We start from the raw sequence: 15,399 nt of genomic DNA, 5'->3' as shown, positions 1-15,399 counted from the left end.
TAGGATTGTCCCTGGAAAGTGCTTGCAGACCCAAGGTAATAAACTTTAGCACAAAGGGCTCAAAACAAGCAATACAGAAAACAAATTGACCATTTGGAGGAATTTAGAAGATCAGTCTGTAACTGCTCCATTTTTTTAAGTGTGGAGTTTCACCCATGCAGGACAGCAGGAGCTACACCCTCAATTTTTTAATGGCAGTGCCTTATAACATAATTTCCAAGAAGTTTCTATGGATTGTCATGATAACTAACATGTGATCTGTTAGAGAGAGAGAACTGTACTGGGGAAAAAAAGAGACATTCTCATAAAAATAGAACATACTCTGTTCAGATACATACTCAGGGATTTTTGTTTCCCCTCCTAAATTCTCAACCAATACATGAAAAACTAGAATAATAGTGTGAGCACTTCTGAGGTCTGGAATAAATTTTCTTTAGATAGAGAATTTAATGCTGAATACCAATGAAGATCAAAGAACAGTTTTGCTGTGTCTTTTCAAAGGCAAAAATCCCAACCACATATTTGCCCCATGGCCGGTCCTGCTGAACTCTAATGTGGAGCCCTTGACTTTCAAGCCAGAAAACACTTAATACCTCTTCTTGTAGTTCACAGACATGTTTAATTTAGAGTATCTGAAGCAATACCTGGCAGCTTATGGAGTTATTCACATGCTGAATTGCTTCCAGCATCTGGGCCTTAGGCGTTTATGGAAGTGCATATTTAAGAATACTAATAAAGTGATAGAACAATTCACAAATCTAACAACTATACATACACTTGGCACCAACTAGCCCAAATGCTCACAGAAGTTGTGGGGTCACTCAAATGAACCACTTTGTACCCTTTGTGTAACTTCTGGAGGGTAAAAAAAAAACCATTAGGAAAGAGCTTTTTTCTAAGAATGCCATCTGCAAAAATATTTCTACCATTTCCTTCCACTCTTACACAGCTTAAATCACTCAGAAAAATCTATTAGAACACAAAGATGAGCCCGTAATTGTCAATCTAGAAAGTGACCTGCACCAGCTCCTGTTAATCAGAAAACATTTCAGAGAACAGCCAACACAGTCACTTACGTCCAATGGTTCTGCTGGAGCTTCCATGTCACTCCCACCTGCCCAGGTGCATCCAAGCCGGCCTGGAGCGTTTCCTTCACTGTGGGTCTTTGGAAGAAGAAGAGCAATGAAACAGAGATTTTGTCTTGGCTAAAGGAGCAGGAGAATTGTTTTCAGACCCAGAAGATCCAGGAGTGCTGCCTATGGAAGCAGCCACGGTCCAGAAAGAAGTGGTGGAATTCTGATTTTAACCTTTTCCTCCTTCCTGAGTGGGGCTTCCCAGAAAGGATGAAGCACAATGCCTATGACTAATGTGCCAGGCAAGGCAGCTCTCTGCTTTGTGTGCATGGAAATCACAATTGCCTGGCCAGTTCACCCCAGAGAGGAAGTTGCATGTATAAGGGAAGGAAGGGTATTTGCTTTTTCAGTAAGAGGACAGGCTTTTCTATCCCTGCTTCCAGTTATAAAAAAGGACTTAAGTAATTACAACAATTATTGACACTAAGAGTGAACTATCAGAACAGAAAAAGGAGTGAGTCATGCTTCTACAGAAGCAATAGCAAAGTCTGTTAACAGCTACAGGGAAGAGCACCCCCATACAAAGACCCCGAGATATTTAGGGGAAAACCATAATTGGAAAATTGATTTGTTTCCCTGAAGAAAAGCTGCACAAAGATGAAGAAGAATGGCAGATGTTTTATTTGCACTTCTGGTACTTGCCTCACTCAAGCCCGGGTCCAGCTTCAAGCTACCCAAGACTTGAGTACTCAAAGGTACCCAATGCTCCAAACTTGTGCCTTAGTTTCCCATTTGGAGAAAGATGTTTACCTTACCAGGTTAATCTCACAGGAAAGATTAACAAAGAAAAGGCTTCCGCAGACTTCCTATAAAAAGTCAAAATTAAACAGAAAAGTCTAGAATGTTCTCTTCTTCAGTCTTGGAATTCTGAATAATGCTAGATTTCAGAAGGAAGCATGAAAGAAAAATCCTGCTCCTTATTGTGGAAAGATCTCTGGGTCTATGGCTTTTGCAGTGGCAGGAAAGGTTGCTTATTCCACTTTCAAGGAATGGAATGAAAGCTAGCCTGTGAAATTTGACATCAAATAATAGAAACCCCTCTTTCAATTTCCAAAAAGGATTTAGACAAAGTAAAGCAATCCAGTGAAATGCTGGAATTTTGCAGCCACATTCCAGGTCTCTGGTTCACAATGTGTGACTAAGCAACTCCTCTTTTGCAAGACACAAACCCCAATTTGGAAGAATGCTACTATTTTATAATATTTGCATATGAAATATATCCTGCTACCCTGAGATTCTTTTTATTTTTCTCCTGCTTCATGGAGCAGCTGGAACTGTGGTATATCAAGAGAAAAATTAAAAAACAAAGGTTCTTTTAATGAAGATGTTTCAGATTCTACATAGGAATCATCCTACCCATCAAGAATCAGAAGAATTTAATCTGTACCTATATCAAAACTAGTCTTTGAGCAGGTTCAGCATTGAAGACTATAAACTCGTGCAAAGAGTCTAAAGCACCAGCACTGAGCACCAGATCCATAAAAATAAAATCACAAACCTTCCACATTGCACATCTGCTCTCGAGGACGCTGTCTCTCGAGCCCAGACCCTGTCCATCCCCCAGCTCCCACTCTCACCAATCTCATCCCCACTCCAGCAGCACCTCAGCTGTGGGAGAAAGCTCAGGTTGAACAGCTGTATTTTATGGTCTGGCCTGCAAAGGTAAAGCAGCCCCAGTTTCCGGTTTCCCCACAAGAGCACGCTGGGATGTGGTGAGTGAGGTGCAGAGTGGTCCCCGCAGTGGGGTCAGAAGAGCAAACCCAGCGCACAGCCCTACTCATGAATCACAGCTCCCACTTGAAAGACATCAATGCTCAAATTACTTTGAAGAGAGGATGAGGCTGAGACCTTGGTTGATACTGTAAGCTGGGTCACAACAGCTTCCTGGAGAGGTGAGTAGCTTCCTGGAAAGCTAGCTGGACATTAGGACACCAAGTCCTTTGCTGGTGATTTCTTCATGACTGCATTAATGACAACCGAAAGTGAATGATTTTATATAAAATTTGACAGAATAGAACTAAGACTAAAGTACTTTTCAGTGCCTGTCTCATCCAGCTTAGCATTCACATGGATAACTGGTTGCCACGTAAGAACAGACTGGAGGGAGAGAAGTATGTCTGGAATCTGTATGAACAGAAGAAATGCCAGGGAGTAGGGAACAAAAACTGAAGCTCTTCAGAGGTGGTGGTATTCTTCCAGCAAAAACTGGGACATGTTAAAGCAAAATCATTGCCTGTCTCTGTCAAAACAGGCAATAGCAGTGAAAACAAAGATAAGGAGATGACAACATTCATTTTCATTGATACTGCAGAGATAAAGACACTACATTTGTTTATATTTACTGCTATATAATCAAGAAAAACTTAACAACAGCACTTCAGAAACCTGAGATATACAGAAATCCTTAACAGAAGGACTCTTGGAGAACTATCAGGCTTCAGAATTCAAAAAAACCCCAAAATATTTTAAAGCATTTATACTTGGTTTGAAGCTATTGAACCAAATACACAGTTTTAAATTGCTTGGAAAATTCCAGTTGACAACCAGACTGTAAATGCAGTCACAAACCTAAAAATCTGCCAGGTACGGAAAAAGCTTTCCAGGAAGCAAATGGCAGGATCTGCTGCCCCTCACACTCCCTAACTCCCAAGTGGCAGCATACAACACCTTAGAAGCCTTTTCTTGATTTCTATTTTATTTCCATGATATTCTGTAATTTCTATTAGTAGTAGCTTTGAGGGTTTTTTTTTTTAATGCCCTGTTTAAAAATGTGAAATATTTTAGTTTGTATTCTAGGAAGACCTGAGCTTCCTGAGCATAAAAGCCTTTTAGGCATCTTTGGGAAGCTTGCAGTGGGAGAAAAATCAAAGCCTTGGAGCTTTGGCCAGTGCTGAATCCTCTCTCAAGCCTAGGCATCATGAGAAGATAGAAGTTCTCATCTTCAGAGTGCTGGATCTTAATTCTGGGAACAATGGTGTTACAAAATGTCACTCGTAATTTCAGATAATGAAAACCATTTCTCACTTCTGAAAATTGTCTGCTCAGTAACTGCAGTGAAACCAAGAACCATTAAAAGGCTTGATGCAAGCAAATGTGAGGCTTTCCTTGATGATAACAAAATGGTGCAAAATGACAAAGCAATCTTTTTCTGTTCTCTTCCTAGCTGATCATGGAACTACTGTCAGATTTGTTGGGGATATTTTTTTAAAATTTATTTTTATTTATTGTTCAGTTGCAGACTTGTAGAAGCTAGATTAACTCTGAGGTTACTTGGGTTAAAATTCGGTGGCTTTTGGGAAGCAGTCACTTCGCTTATGTTTCAGTTGAGGTTTGGTTTTGGCTTTATTGCTGAAGCTGTTGTTATGCCAGCAGTGCTTGCCACAACATCCATTGCGACTCCCTTTCCCATTCTGAGGCATGTGGTGAAGTGGTAAAAAATGAGAGATTTTAGCTGAAGAATAAAATTGGCTCTTGAACCAGACGAAGAATCTGCCTCTTCCTGCCACAACCTGGCCCCCTGTGCCTCACCAGAGAGGTGTGCTAGAAAGGGATTTTCCCTTTGGTAAGTGTGTCAGCCTCAGCCTTTTGTGCTGCTCAGTTACATGCTCCCTCTGACAGAAAAATAGGTGCAGATACAAATTTGTGTCTTAATACGTGGGAACCGGAAAAAATTAGAGCAAGAAGCGGTTTCAGTGTAAATCAAACATAGCACAGGCTCCTGCTTCAGGATTTCCTTTATCCACTAACTATAAGGGCATGGCCTCCCAAGTACCTCAGCATTTGCAAGCTCAGGCCTGATGATGAAAATCCAAGTTTCATGTGAAAATAACTGGATGACAATTTGTAAATCTAAAAAATGCAAATCTATTCCCTTTCTTGGAATGATGAATACAGCATCAGGACAAGCTGCAATTAAAGGAGTCATAGTCTGAAGGATGTGCTGAGAATGAGCTCATTCTGCAGACCTACATTTTCTCTCTCTCAAATATTTGCATTTAAAACCACATTAATATCATAAATTTTTATGGAAAAAAAATCCTGGCAAAAAGGGGAATTTGTTTACAGACATGTACAGATTAGTCTTGAAAGCAATTTAAGGGCAAATGGAAATGCCATTCTGCAGAGTGCAATGTGTACTCTTCACTCCAGAAAAAAAGTTACAGAATGAAAATGACCTGCTAGCTGTGACAAATAACTTCCTGCTGAATGATTGACATTACAGGGAAGGGTACACTTTTGTTTCATTATTAACTTTTTCCTAACTCTTAAATATATAATTTGCCCCTCATTTTAAGTCCAAATCAGCCTAATTTGACAAACTGATATTTTCTGCTGGGAGGGGGGGTTGGGGCGGGGGGGGGGGGGGGTCAGAGGATTAATAGTATTTCATAATCTTCACAACGTCTACTAGGTGTTAAAAGTGTGACCTCCTTTCCCGAAACACACAATTCATGTGCTCCTTGCCCCTTACACCAAGGTTGTTGAAGCTCATCAGAACTGTCAAGCTGTCACTCACTTGAAGCTCAGCTCAATAACCAGCCAAGTGAAAAGTTGCTTGACTTAAAAGTATAAAGAAAAAATAGCCAGCATGTGTCTAGTGCAGAAGTATCATAAACTGTCCCTCTTAGCTCTGAAAAACCACACACACCTTTCACAGGCAAGAAGTGCTATAAATGCAAAGAGCATAAAAGCATGACAGATTAAATACTGCCATGGTATCCTGCGCGAAGCACTGCAGCACCCCACAGAAAGGGTCCAGGTAAGCACATCCTTTTTCTTTCTTCCCACATCCCCCAAATCCTCTCCTATGTCTCCTTCTGCTGGAGGGAGGCTAACATGTGTAACCAGGTGTTTCCATGGATCATTTGTGGCTTGTAATTTCAAAGCTTGGTTCTGCACTGACTTCTGCTTCACCATGCTTATTTCTCCCCTGCCTCCGGGAATCCCCATCCCTGCCTGTGGCTTCTCTCTCACCGTTTCTAATCCCACTGGTCTGACCCTGGGGTGTCTCCTTGGGCTTAGGCTCAGCTTCATGCCCCGAGGTCATGAGTCATTCTGGAGATGGCGGTTTACATGTGAAAGGAGCTGTGTGTAATTTTGGATTTTGTAGAAGAGAGTCATCTCCCTTTTACCTCCTCAGAAATTTCCTGCCGCGGGGTGCAGCCTTCAGAGTTTTCCTTTCCCCATCCTGTGCTGGAGTGACACAGGTAAGTGTATCATCCCTTGCAGGTGGATATCACTCATGGTTTAATCACTCCTCTCATCAACACCTCTCCCTCCTCCTGTTCCCAGTTTGTGGAAAACACAGAAATTCCTTCTATTCTCGCTATTTCAGGGGAGAGGAGTGAAACTGAGAGGGAAACCCAGAACAAGTTTCTGTCAGGCTTGTTAACCACTGCTTCACTGCAGGCAAAGACAACCGCCTTAGCAGGTGGCTTACGATTTTCTGTTTGCAATACCACAGAAGTGTGGGTTTGAATCATCATCATTTTCCTTCTGCTCTCTTCCTATTCATCTAAAAGCCTGACACTTCCACAGGTCTTTGTGTCCCACACCTCTGCTCATTCCCTGTTAAATCAGAACTCCCAAATGCATCAAAAATGACAGTGTTTTGGGGGTTACATAGTTCTGAGGATTTGTTATCCAAAAGGCACATCTGGACACAGGGTTTGACTTAGGATAATCAGTGGATAATTAGCTGACCTTTTAAAGCACTATGTATGAAATGTACCTTCACAGTAACTCTTCCTCATAACAGAAAGTAGCTATATTAGGAAAAAAAAAACTGTAGCAAGTTCATTGCATCATTTCAGAAATCCTAAAGTTTCATGCATAGTCAAGTCCCCCAGAGAACATCCCCTGAATGTTCTTTCCTGGCAGATAAACATTGCAACAGCACACTGCAATTACCTTAAGGGAACACAAAGTTCTCTGAGGGCTCAGCCTCTCTTGGGCAAGAGGTCTGGGGTCCTCACACGACTTGTAAGTGTTGCTCTTCCCTATCAGGTTCCTTATTTCAACATCCAGCTCTTTACTTTCGCACCTGCTTAGGAAGAAAAAGCAATGTTAAACTTTACACAGAACTCGAGGCTCTCTTCTGAGTGTGAGAGCGCGGAGCTGGTCCTGCACCAGCCTCCTGCTCCCTTCCTTCCTGGTAACACAAGCAGAGAGTACCAGAGCAGTGACACACAGTCTCTAAGTGGTCTGTGGCAGAAACTCATTTAAAATACTTACACAAGCAGTCTTTATGAATTCCACTGCATTTCATCTACAAAATCCGAATTGACCCTTTTGGGGATTACATGAAGACTACCATGTGCCCTCAATTTCACCCACTCACAAGAGTTTTAAATTCAACTTCAGCAAAAATGCAGTCAGAATAGTTGAATAGGTTTAGATTTGCAAAACTAGGTGCTCAGTTGACAGTGTCTTTTGATGGCACTTTTTGTTTACTCTAACACTTTGTAACAGAAACCTGACATGCATTTTCCATTTTTTCTTCCTTAGAGGTTCCTTTTAAAAACATTTGTATCTTGTAAAAATTGGTCTGTTGTGAACATTTAAAATTATATTTGTTTGGTGGGAAAATTCCTTTCTTTCACTCTGCTAAGGACATACAGGACTTAGGTGCACATAGGGTCTTGCTCCAAATTGATAGAACTAACTAGCAACTAGGGCTGACTCACTTGATACACTCTAATGGTGCAATGTGACTTTCAGATAATTAACTGAGGCAAAATTAACACAACACCCTAAATCTTCTAGATCAACCCAAGTTATCAAGGAAGATTCATCTCTTTTGTAAGCTTAGACTTTTATTGCCTAATCAACTTAAACCAACTCTAAATATAAGTAATGCATGACCAGAAAGCAAACTGCAAGCTTCAAAAGTATCACCAACCTATTATTGCAAGATTAATTATTTATTTAGGCAGAAAATACACAATTCTTTCTTTAAACCACCAGAAAAATTGAAAGCAGTAGGAGTTTATCAATTATACTCCCTGAAGTTTAGACAGGCAACCCTCAGGGATTGTACTGCAGGCTCTGAGGAAACTCTTGAAGCAAAATTGATAAAATTACCCAATAAACAAACCCATCTATCTTAATTATAAGAGTAAATAAGTGTGGTGAATTTCATGCTGATAGAAGGATTCATTTAATGCTCCACATTTAAAACACAGAGACTGTAACAGAAATGTGTTTTCACTAAGCATGGATACAAAATCATTTCCAAGAGGAAATAAAATACCAACAGTAGCAAATAAGGACTAGCAAAATACTAGAGGGCTTTTTTATTTTTTAACTTGCTGCTGGTAGTTGGACAAGCTGTAATTTCATGGCCATGAGGATTAAAAGCAAGACCTTCCCAAGGCACATTTTCATGAACTCCACAGTGGTGCAGGAGGCTGCAGCTGCTCTGAGGGCAGCTGCCAGTTTCCAAAGCCTCAGCTGTGCGTGGGTGGCAGGTGAGCCCCAGCAGCAGCACGGGCACCACGTGGCTGCTCATGGAGAAAACTGCAGAAGGAAAGCAACGAACCTTGTGAGAGAAATCCAGCCCTTCTCTGTCTGGCTAAATGTTGCAAAATCCTGGATAAGCCAGGGCAAGTGGCACCTTTTCTTAAGCAATTCTGTGCTGAGGTTCCCGAACCTCAGGCAGCTGGCAGAGCAAGCACTCTGCACCCACAAGTGCACTTCCCTGGAAAACAGCACCTTCAGCCCATTTGGACTGCAGTTCCTGATGCTGAGACAGCTTTGTGTAACAGAGGTGCACATACCCTGTGCAGAGCCCTCACTGCTTCTGAGGCTGCTCAGAACTAAAAAGCCACAGCACGGAAGCAGCCACTCGCTGCTGCAATTTACCACCCCCAGCTGCCAGCACAACCCACTCCCCCAGCTCAGTCAAAGTAGCCAGTGCTTCTTAAACTCTTTTAAGCCAAATAAAGCAGTTTAGCCTAAGAAAAAAATACTCAGAATAAAGAAGTCTAGGTGCAGCCCTGGGGAGAGTAAAAGATGAGCAGCAATCTGGTAGGAGTGCAGCAGCAAGTGTTTAGGCAGGCTGCACTCAGCTCTGCTGCTGGTTCAGCCACAGCAAGTGGAGATGTGTGACCACAACCTCCTGAGGTCAGAGCATGAACCAAGCTGAGAAATACCCCATAAACATGGGGGGGTTGGCCTTTAATATTTCTTTTCAGCCAGGAAATGTTCATTCCTCTGCTCCTCACAGTTCGATGTTGTAGCTGTAAATAATTCACCTCTGGCTGCTCCTACTCTTGTCTCTCTGCATTCTTCTTTCTGGACTTACCTGGGCAAGAGCAGGACCCAGCTGTGCCTGGGTAAAAGAAACAGAACTACAAAAGGCTCAGATCCCTACAAACCAATTTCTGCTTTGTAATATCCACGTGTTTGAAGATTATCATGAAAATCAAAAAACTACTTCATTTTTAGACTGTGGAACTATTACTGCATTTATCTGCATTTTATTATCAGCCACTTTGATAATCAGGAGGATACATTTATGGTGAGGTAGAACATTAATCATATCTGGTGTGTAGATCTGATTTAGAATCTGGACTTTCAGAGCCCAGAGATGCTCTGAGTGCTTGAATACATCAGGGGACTCATGATTAAGAGCTACTCCAGACCAAGACAAGCTGACTAACAGAGCTTCTTCCCCTGGACAGCTCTAGAGGGCACACAGCATTCAGATTCTGCACAAAACAGTTTTCAAAACTGCTGTTGGTTTACTGGAGTTCACAGGTACACCTCTGTACCATTAAAACTTTTCAGAAAATATTAAAAGCATTTTTCTGTGGTCATACAGGACAAAGTATATATCCCTTCTACGTGCTAAAGCTTTCTAAAGTATACAAAGATACAAAAACTATACATAGCAAGCTGTGATTACTGCAGGAGACAAAAAAAAGATTAGAATGTTAACTTTTTTTGTAAACTTTGAGCTAGTTGCAAAATTTCCTTTTTTTTTTTTAATTAAGACATTTGACATGGAAACAGAAGGTACAGATGTAATGAAGGAAGCTGGTCTCCCAGCAAAAGTTTTAACAGCTTACAGGGAAAGAAAAGAGCCCAACCTTCCTTACAATTTCCATGTCATATCTGAAAAGCCATGTCCCTCAAGAATAAGAAATTAGGTCTGTGCCCTTTGGCGAGCAAGTTGCCATATCCATGCTGAACTTCACTGTGCACCCTACTAAAGGTGTTTTCATTTCTCCCACATTGTTCAACTTGCTGTCTTTAAAATGGTTTTCACTTCTTGCTCCATGGTACATCTTTGCACCATTTCAGTTTCTAGGCTCCACTGGCCTATTATTAATTATTGGTATTATTTATAACAGTATAATGCTCTAAATAATAATGATTTTTTTTTTATAAATGGTTGCATACTTTTTACAGCAATTCTGTTTTTAAGCTGACAGCCAGAACATGATCAGCCCCATACTTTGGCCTTGAGTAGCATGGATTGAGGGCTGAGAAATAGAAGTTTCTCAAATAAGCAGGTACAAGCTCCATAAGAGTCCCAGTTTTGCATCTCTTGGCTCTCCCTGTTTTTCACTAGAAACTGGCATTATTCCTTACTTGGCAACAATGGACATACCTACAATGTGTCCCAAGGCATTTATTGCACAATATTAATACCAAAGCCATATAATTCCCTTTGAAATATTAATTTCAAGGGTGGTGTGCTCTTGTGATTGGTCAAAGCACAAATACACACCATAAACAATTGTGAAAAAAGGCTTTAAACCAGGATTTACAGCCAGACGCCAACACCATGGAGTCATATTTTGATGGGAAATGAATTCCAGAGTCTAATGGTAAAACACGTGCTTCCTCCCCTTGGGTGGGCATTTGGGATGTAGGATTCTTGCTTGGCTAAGACTAGGGAGTAAATTCATGGAAAGAAAGAAATTTCTGCATTTGAATTATGGAGAATGAACTGGTCAGATAAAAATGTGGCAAATTTCGAGACAAATTGTTTCAGCTAATATTTCCCCTATTTAAGATAACAGACTTCATTTCAGAAAAAGGCCTGTAGAACAAGGGGGAGAATCAGACTGAATTACAGAATATTTAACCTAACTTGTACTAGCGATGCCATGACGATATTTTTGCCTTTTCTTTTATACCCCTGCTATAGCTTTTTAGTGCTTTTTGCCTACATTCTTGGACTTGTTTGTTCAGCTAAGAGACGAAACACTTTAGAAGCTTCGTAGCTAGGGATCAGTGTGCCCCAGACCCCAAGGTCCTCTCCAGAACACATTCTGTAAGCTAAGATAGAACCACCCAGGGGAAGGTTCCTTGGGGAAGAGGGGCTCGTTCAAGCCTCTCACTGGGGAATTTTTGATAGATATGCTAATTAGTAAAACCTATAACGTTATACCAGATCTTTTGTGGGTGTGCATTGCGGGGTGCATTTCAGTGCATTCCACCTGGACATAGTGCACCTAAGGATCCTTAAAATAAATACCGAGGTAAAATCCCTTTTTCCCTTCTAACCATGTTTGACTCTTGATTTTAAAACCAGGAAAAGGCATCACTAGAAATAGACTTAAAATAGGAATAAAATTGGATATAATTCTTTTAAATGACAGTTTATCTATAGAACAAGCCTATTCTCTTATGTTCCATGTGATTTTACAGAACTTTTGCTCTCTTTTAATTTAGTTTTGTAAAATTCTTAGATTTTTTTCATGCAAATACATTGGGATTTTTATATTAAAATCTTCTCCAGTTAAGACAAAATAACAACAAAGAATTTCCAGTCCAATAAGCAATAGGAAGGATAAAATTTTGCCAAGAAGACAAAAAGACTTTTGTTACAGAAAACAAGTTTTGCAGCCCCATAAGCTCTTAGAAGTTGAACAGACTCTGAGCTGATAGAGAATAGTTAAAATGTGGTGCAGCTCCCTAAGGACCAGTGGTGCAATTCCAGTACTCAACACTCCACTCAAAGTTTAGGCTTGGGAATTTGAACCAGAACTCTTGAAACTGAGCTCCACTAGTTCCATGTTCCACCTCACATGTACCACCATAAAAAAATAGTTTATTGGGCATAAAGCATACTGTGCTGGGACAAACACAGAAAGAACACCTGCCTTTGATGATTATGAGAATATACTTAAAAAGAGAGTTTAGGGGGGAAAAAAAGGCAACACAATATTTCAAATTATTTCTAGCTTAATATTTTAACCTGAGTTTCACCCCCAAAAATTTATCCAGTACTTCAAGAGCATAGCTGGAAAGCCAGCCAAGCAGCAGCTGAGATCTACCTGGAAGAATTGCACTGTCTTCAGAGTGAGATGTCCCACAGGTCAGTGCAGGATTAGGAATAATCTCACCCCGGTGCCAAGAAGAGCACTCCACAAAGTGTATGATAGGGGTTAAAATATGCACTGTGACCATAGCAGGGAAACCACTTTAAACTTTCCCTCAAATCTGATGTAGCCAAAACATCTGCCTCTCACCCCATAAACGTCCCTACACTTCTGTTCCCTTTACGACAAAGGAATGGGGCTTTTAAGGCACATTTAATAGCCAGCAGCTGTTGGGCTGTCAAATGCCACATCTGGAGAAGCTGTGTGCTGTTAATGTGAGCAGAAACAATTATTCTTTAATACTTTTGCTTAATTTTAAGAATTATACAAATGACAACAAAAGAGGGGCATGTTCTTAATGGAAACACATCTGGTTTCTCTGAAAATAAGCCAAAAGGGCCCAGTGATTAAGTGAAGCTGCACCTATAATCCATCCCAGCTCAGTGAAGAGAAGGAAAGCTACTGATATACAGGCACACAGTGTCCCTCAGTGTTTACTCCCCACAGGAAATTTGCAATGTGTAAGAAGACCATGACTGTTGGTTTGCTCTAAATGATGTTACTTATCACACAGTGCTGTTCCCTCTGTGCCTCGGTGTTCCTGTCCTTTGGGACTGGGTTTCCATGCAGCTGCCTCACTCCTGTACCCTATACAGCTTGTACATCAGGAAAAGAGCATCATTCCCCTTTCACATGGATCTTCTGCCTAATTATACTACCAAGACATTGAATGTCTTCCTGATGGACAGCATTTGGGCTGCGTTCAAACCTCAGGAAAAGCCAATTAAATTATTTCCACCAACTTTCTCAGGCTTCAAATGAACCATGAGTGAGCTGCAGACAACTGTCTCCCTGGAAAGGCAGCAAGTGGGGCACTGTCACCCAGACTCAGCTCCCAGGCCTCACGTAGCTGCGTGTGGATCACTAGTGGAAAGGGAATTGATTTTTGCTGTGAAAGTCAATCAGCTGGAAAGCCTGGCCAAGCAGAACCACCAAGCAGCACATGAGCAGATGAATTCCCCCACTGAAAGGCACACATGCAGAAAGCTGTGGGGAGGTGGTAGTAAAGTGTTGAAAGAACTGAAAGCTAAGAGTTAAAAGGACAAGAAGGGAGACAAATCTAGATGTTTTCAAGTGCTCACTCTTTTTCTGTGAAGATCAATGTCTAGAAAAGCTTGTGCCCCTTTCAGGGCACTTTCCTGGCCTCAGTTTGTGCCTTTTCAGACTGGTGTCCCTCCCACAGCCCCTTCTGGACCGGCTGCTTGCCCTAACAGATTCAGCTGGAGCCCCACAAGTCTGTTCACATCTTACATGTGCTTGCTCCTCTGGAAAGCTGTAACTCTGATGCAGTGCAATTGCACAGCTGACATTTTTAACTGGTACTTGACACCACTGCTCTCTTTTCCAATCGGGCATCACCACAAAGAGCCCATTCTGCCTCCTGCTTCAGCCTGGGCCAAGATGGGGATGCTTCAGCAATGCCTTGCTGAGCTGGGCTCACAGCTGGGCTGAACCTTTGGAGGAAAACAAGCCCACGATTCATTTGAGTCCATGTGTCCTACACAGAGCTGAGGTATTTTCAGTGATCTACTAACAGCACAAGCAGGACAGACAGATGAAAACCATTTGGAAATGCAGCCAGGAAGTGTAACATACAGTAGCTGACAGGGGACAACCAGCTCTTTAAGTCAGGCCAGCTCCTTGCCTGTGGTGGCTGCCAGGCAGCCTCAGCTGAAAGACAGAGGACACTCACTGCACTATATTTAATTCTCTCAATATTATCAAGTCAATACCTTTCCATCTCAACACACGGATGGGGGCACAGCTCCATGCAGTCCCCTTCATCTCTCTTCTTCATTTGGAGCTCCTCACAGTGAATCTGTTAGGAACAGGGAAGAAAAAAATAAAAGCGCTTTGAAGGGGAAGTAAAAAATCAACAACTGAAGAAAAAGTTAAGCATCCAATTACAATCAGAACAGGTAACAGGGTCTTACATTTCATTTTATTCTTCATAAGCTACAAATGGTTGACAAGCAAGCCAGGAATCTACTTCCTCCTTCCCAGCACCATCCTCTAGTAAGTCCACCACTGTGTCAGGGACAGTTCTGCAAGGACAGCAGCAACAACAATCTCTGGCTGCAGTGACAAAAACCTACCCAAGTAACAAAGCTGCCAGCAGTTGCAGGAACATTGGAAGGGTTGCAAAAGGGACTTTTATTAATCATCCTAAAAGAATCAATTATCTTTCATACTCTAAAATTCAAGCATGTCCTCACATTGTCCAAAAAATTCCTATGATTCATGGAAGTGCCTAGTAAAACTACTGCTCCAAAATTAAGAGAATTTGAGTAATGACTCTGATCTAAGTCACTTGGAGAGAAAAGGAGCCATATGTAAGTCATTGAGCACAAGCGTGTTGTTCAAGCATTGTACAAGCTCCTAACAAGCTTCCCTCTGGTCAGGCAAGTTACTCTCCAGCACTGCATTTCCAAAGAGAAGGGAGAGAAATAAAAAAAACCCAAACCAACCTCCCAGAGAAAAGGGCTGTTACAGGGTAACAGTAAGCAGTCCACATTAAGATAATCCCTTAAACCTGGAAGTTTTTTGATTATAACTCCAAACATGAAAAAAGCAAGCACCGCCTCTCCATCTCAAGTGGGAGAAGAGATTGTACAAAGAGTGAGCCAACATCACCTCATCCAGAGGAGCCATTCTGCTCCTTTGCTGCAGGCTGGCGGCAGCCCTGCGCATGTTTCCTCAGACACCTCTAGTTCATCAGAAGCCTTATTCTTCTCTTTAGATCAAACAATACCATTGTGATAGTTGCTAGAACTGAAAATTGACAGGTTTCCTAAGACCTGTCTTAAGGACAGCAAGGTGACAACTGAAATGAAGTGGGGAGCCATCCAGAGCTAAACCTGCTATTTATA

At 41.5% G+C, this 15,399-nt stretch overlaps 1 protein-coding gene across 6 annotated transcripts in view; it reads right to left on the bottom strand.

The window, feature by feature from the left end:
* The window catches only part of TNIP3 (TNFAIP3 interacting protein 3), a 57,582-nt gene that overhangs the window by 19,716 nt on the left and 22,467 nt on the right, over window positions 1-15,399 (bottom strand). For 3 of the 6 annotated variants that reach the window (XM_042048526.1, XM_042048527.1, XM_042048524.1), the window contains 3 exons: window positions 14,263-14,348; window positions 7,044-7,179; window positions 1,077-1,163 (listed from right to left, as the gene is read on the bottom strand). In XM_042048526.1, coding sequence (XP_041904460.1) covers window positions 1,077-1,163; window positions 7,044-7,179; window positions 14,263-14,327 — 288 coding nt within the window. In that variant the 5' untranslated portion in view covers window positions 14,328-14,348. Of the gene's footprint in view, window positions 1-1,076; window positions 1,164-7,043; window positions 7,180-8,673; window positions 8,969-14,262; window positions 14,349-15,399 lie in introns of those variants that run through there. The other 3 variants (XM_042048525.1, XM_042048523.1, XM_042048522.1) reach the window with 3 other exon arrangements.

Source organism: Corvus kubaryi, unplaced genomic scaffold, assembly GCF_017639235.1.
Source record: "Corvus kubaryi isolate FWS band 111438036 unplaced genomic scaffold, C.kubaryi_AGA036_p1.0 67, whole genome shotgun sequence".
NCBI classification, from domain to species: Eukaryota; Metazoa; Chordata; class Aves; order Passeriformes; family Corvidae; genus Corvus; species Corvus kubaryi.
This window is presented reverse-complemented; position numbering and strand designations above follow the sequence as displayed.